At 35.8% G+C, this 4783-nt stretch overlaps 1 protein-coding gene across 1 annotated transcript; it reads left to right on the plus strand.

Moving 5' to 3' along the window:
• The first annotated feature begins 3610 nt into the window (after window positions 1-3610).
• Window positions 3611-4144, plus strand: LOC121790987 (dirigent protein 22-like). The gene has a single exon (XM_042189068.1). It carries the CDS (start codon window positions 3611-3613, stop codon window positions 4142-4144), a length of 534 nt encoding a protein of 177 aa, XP_042045002.1.
• Window positions 4145-4783: the final 639 nt, after the last annotated feature.

Here is a 4783-nt window from a genome sequence, read left to right on the forward strand (position 1 = left end):
TTTTTTTATAAATATCTTTACAATATATTTTTGACAAATTTTCTAAATATAATTTGACCTTAAATTATATCACTTAATTTTGTGACATGCAAGTAAATTGCTTCTTCAATTTTTTATATTAATTTTTTTTTAATTGAATAAAGAACTTTCTTTAATAATAAAAAAATGAATAAATATCTTTTTATAAATATCTTTACAACATATTTTTGACAAATTTCTAAATATAATTTGACCTTCAATATTATCATTTAATTTTGTGACATGCAAGAAAAGATCTTTATTCAATTTTTTATTATTAAATAAAAGTTCTTTATTCAATTTAAAAAAAATTAATATAAAAATTGAAGAAGCAATTTTACTTGCATGTCACAAAATTAAGTGATAATATTTAAGGTCAAATTATATTTAGAAAATTTGTCAAAAATATATTGTAAAGATATTTATAAAAAATTATGAGTATATGATAAATTTATTAAAAATATATACACTTTAAGGTATTGAGGGTATTTTCATCCAAAAAAACTTGGAAATAGTAAAAAGTACCTCAAATGATACTAACTCAAAGTTCACGGACCTAAAATGATATTTTCAAAGTTCACGGACCTAAAATGATACTTTGGCAAAGTTCGTGGACTAAAAATGATGTGTCCTCTTATCAAAAATGAGATTTGGTGTATTTTGGATGGTCTTAACTACTCCTAGCTCAGTGCTATGTTTTGCACAAACGACTTGATTATCTATGAATTCAAAGAAGGCTCAACCTAATTGTAAGAGGTCGGGGTGCGTGATAGGTCGGATTTTGCACTATTATAAGGTCATTATTTGGTCCGTTTTGAGTGTTAAAGTTGCATTGCACGTCCATTATTTGCATATTTGATCTATTTTGGTATTTTGACGTATTTTGTGAGAAATGTGCAAAATAGAGCTGAAAAACGGCATGAAAATAGCAAAATTTAGAAGCTGCAGCAGATGGCAACCCAGCGGGCTGATGGCGCACGCCAGCCGTCGCTGAAAACCAGTCCAGAGAGCTCGGAAGCTGTCCAGTGGCCTGCTGGGCCTGTTCGCGCGCGAAGTCCCAGTTCAAACCCATTTTTTCACAAATTCTGAAGTCCGACCAGGGCGTGCTACATACCATTCTCTTCATCTTCGAAAGACCTTAGCGTCAGTACCTTGATCATCTCAATCGGAGTTCTGTGGAGAATGTTATGATCATTCTACGAAAGTCACGCAATGCTGTCAAGTGCTGAATATAGGCGGAAATTCAAGGAAGGAAAGAAGATATTGCCTTGTAAAGCCAAATCTTTTCCTTTAACATATTGAGAGCGAAGTTTACCTTCTCTAAACCTTTTTCAAGCCTATAATAAACTGAGATATGGAGATTACCATGATATCAATTGCCCACAACTTCGCTGCAAATATTGGTACTCAGCTCACGTGTATGGCTTACATAAATTGAGATTATCCATCAAACCAGTTTTCCCCGTACACCTGAACAAAACAGAGTAGTTGAAAGAAAAAATAGTTCTATGATAGTGTGGCGCGCTGTCTGGCCAACTTCCCCTACCTATCGAGACCCTTTGTGAGATGAGAAGTCCGCAATGCTGGCTCATCTCGGTGAGACGAGTCTGAGCCCGCAACAAGCTGCGTTGCGGGTAGAGTTTCTGAAATTAGAAAGTAGATACTCTTGTGGGAAGAGGGAGTATTATTTATAAATTCGTTAAATTTTCTTTGCCCAAAAGCGTGTTTGAATTTATTTTAGTGACAGACTAGAAATCTGTAGATAATTAATTCGTTCTGGATCGCTGGACCGGGTCTCGGATTCGGGATGTGGGTCTGGGCCGCTGTTGTATTGCTGGGCTAGTTTAAATCTTAATTAGGTGGAAGTTAATTACTTCTATGTATTGGGCAATGGGTGATGATATCGCTATTATTTGAACTCTCAATCTATTTGCTAGTAGAAGAGAATTAAGCATTATCTTTCTTCTTCTACTCTTTTATGTTGGTGGGCCTGTTTGTATTTCTTCATTTGGTGAAATTTGAATAAAGGCTGCTTTTTGGGTTCCTATTAATTTGGAGTAACAATTTAATTTGTTTTGGGCCCATATAAGAAATATATTAGGCCATGCTTTAAAGTATTTTGGAGAAGTTATTTAATTTGGGCCCAAATATGTTTCTATCGTTAAGGATGGATCAAAATACAAATAATTTCTATTTTTAAAAGATTAAAGGATATTATTATCTCTTTTATAGAAAAGGTGTTAATTAAATTCCTTCTTGTAGGAATCAGATCGAGATCGAGAGGATTCGCCAATTATCGGGACCTCTTTTGCTATTACACTGCTACTGATATGACTAATCTCATAAGATACAAGCCGAAATATAAAAGAGTACAAAACTACAAACTACTAATAAGTACAAGGTCCTGAAAGAAAACCGTAGCTAATGTCTAAGCTCTTCTGCATCGGACTTCTAGCTATACCTCCACGTCACCAGCACACTAAGTAACCGAGTCAGTAAAACCACAACAAGATCCTTTCGGATCTAAATGAACACAAAGTACAGAAGACAAGCTAGAAGATAAGGATATGGTTCAGGTTGCACACGCAACTTCACAGGGCCAAAGACCTCCACTATCTTCACCAACAAGTCACAAGGGAGCACTGTGAGACCAATCGAACCCCAAACCCTACGGATCCACCGATTGCTACTTCGCACGGACCTTCTACAACACGATACCAACGAATCACCTCACATATATCTCATAGATCTTAACGAATCGCCCGAAGATCTTTCTCCTTGGAATAGATCTAAACTTAACCGTTCAATCTTTAACCAAACCAGCCGATCAACACAGAAGTTGATGGATCCTCACTCAGAACTCACATAGAGAAGAGAAGGAGAGACCGGAGAACATCATCGGCGAGGATCATAGGAGAGAGAGAGAGAGAGAGAGAGAGTGGATGAGATAGGGAGGCTAAGCACTAATCTCAGTAAACAAACACAACCTTGGATCCAACGGCCTTCATTCACAATCCTCACGGAGTGCCATGCGGCAGCATTCGGATGGCTCCTAGTAAGTAACGGGCCACAGCCAACTTGGGCCATTACTAAAGATGTGGGCCAACTAAATAATTCAGCCCAGCTGAATTAATTCCCAGACCCAATCCCAATTTGAGTCCAATTAGTCTCACACTTCTAATAGATTCAGCTTCCTGAGCCTCTCTGCTTGAAAATGCTGGATTGGATTAACACAAAAAAAAATAAACTAATTATCAATTTATAAGAGGCGGAGGAAAATAAAACAGAGGTCTAATTGAATACTCAACATGGATTCTACATTCTGTTTGTCGGTGCATGCTTTCTGTTAAACTAATACTTAATCACATTCCTCCGACAACTAAAATACATGAGAAGGTATATTATGAAATTAATTAATTAATCCATCCTAAACCTCGTTGGATGCTTCACTTGCTATTAATTTATAGTTAATTCATACTATATGCTAACTTTTGGCTCTTTTCAGCTACTAATATTATAATATATTCAGAACTAAAGAAATCAAATTACACAGAACACAATTATTCAATTTGAGTTCACAACTTCTACGCCTATGGCAATCAAATTATACCTATTTTTATTTCTTGCATTTTTCACATTTTCGAAAGCAGATGATTTAGGGCTTCTTAAACTCAAACTCAAAGAGATCCAAATGACAGTCTACTTCCAAGATTATTCGGGCGGGCCCAATGCGACCGTTGTCGAGATCACGGACCCGTCACACGGGCTGCTTAGCTTCACAAAATTTGGAGCCATTTTCTGCACCGACGATCCAATAACAGAAGGATTTGAGGAAAGCTCGGCCCAGATTGCTCGGGCTCAAGGTATATACGTGACGTCAGCCCTCGATGGGTCTAACACCCACGTCCTTATATCAATTGTTTTTATTAATGACAAGTATAAAGGTAGCACACTAGAAATACAAGGGACCAGTGCCCAGTTTGAGCGGGTGAGGGAGGTGGCAGTGGTGGGAGGCACGGGAAAATTTCGATTGGCTCGTGGTTACGCGACTTTCGAGACTCTTTCATACGACCACGCAAGTCACTATGCCCTCATCCAATGCAATCTTACCGTCGTACACTTGTAAATATACTTGCCAAGGAAAATTTTCTTTTGAAGTGCAATTTTTGTCTCATATTTCAATATCGTCAATAACAACATTGTCTATCAAAATGAATAAAATTTGTTGCTCAAATTCAATTGTTTTGGTTGTACGTACTTAAAATTTTCTTTTCAAATATCTTGGTTGTAAATTAATGAGACTATCGTCGCTCTTAAAAAGTGTTAATTAATTGCAATTCGTTAAAAAGTGTCAATGGATGATCTGGACCGTTAGATTTCAAGATTTGATGTCAACAAATGACAAATAATGTCTACATAAAATATCAACACATTATCAACCTGTGTTTGTTTTATTAGTTTGTTTTACTTAAGCATATATGTAAATAGGGGTTGAACTTATTTTATTAGTTTTTTTATTGAAACATATATGTAAATAGGTTTTGAACTCAGAATTTTCTTTCTGGATTTTAGAATTTTATTTGGTGATTTTGATTTTTAGATACTGAATCAATAACTTTGTGTTTTTGGATTTTAGAACATGAATTTGAATACTAATGTTTAATTCTGCATGCTCTGTTTCGAGGAAATTAATCCACATTACAAAACAGAGTCCTTACTCATTTTAATCGGGATCCACATTCCACTAACTTTTTCAATCTATTTT

This window comes from Salvia splendens, unplaced genomic scaffold (assembly GCF_004379255.2).
Source record: "Salvia splendens isolate huo1 unplaced genomic scaffold, SspV2 ctg696, whole genome shotgun sequence".
Lineage (NCBI taxonomy): Eukaryota > Viridiplantae > Streptophyta > Magnoliopsida > Lamiales > Lamiaceae > Salvia > Salvia splendens.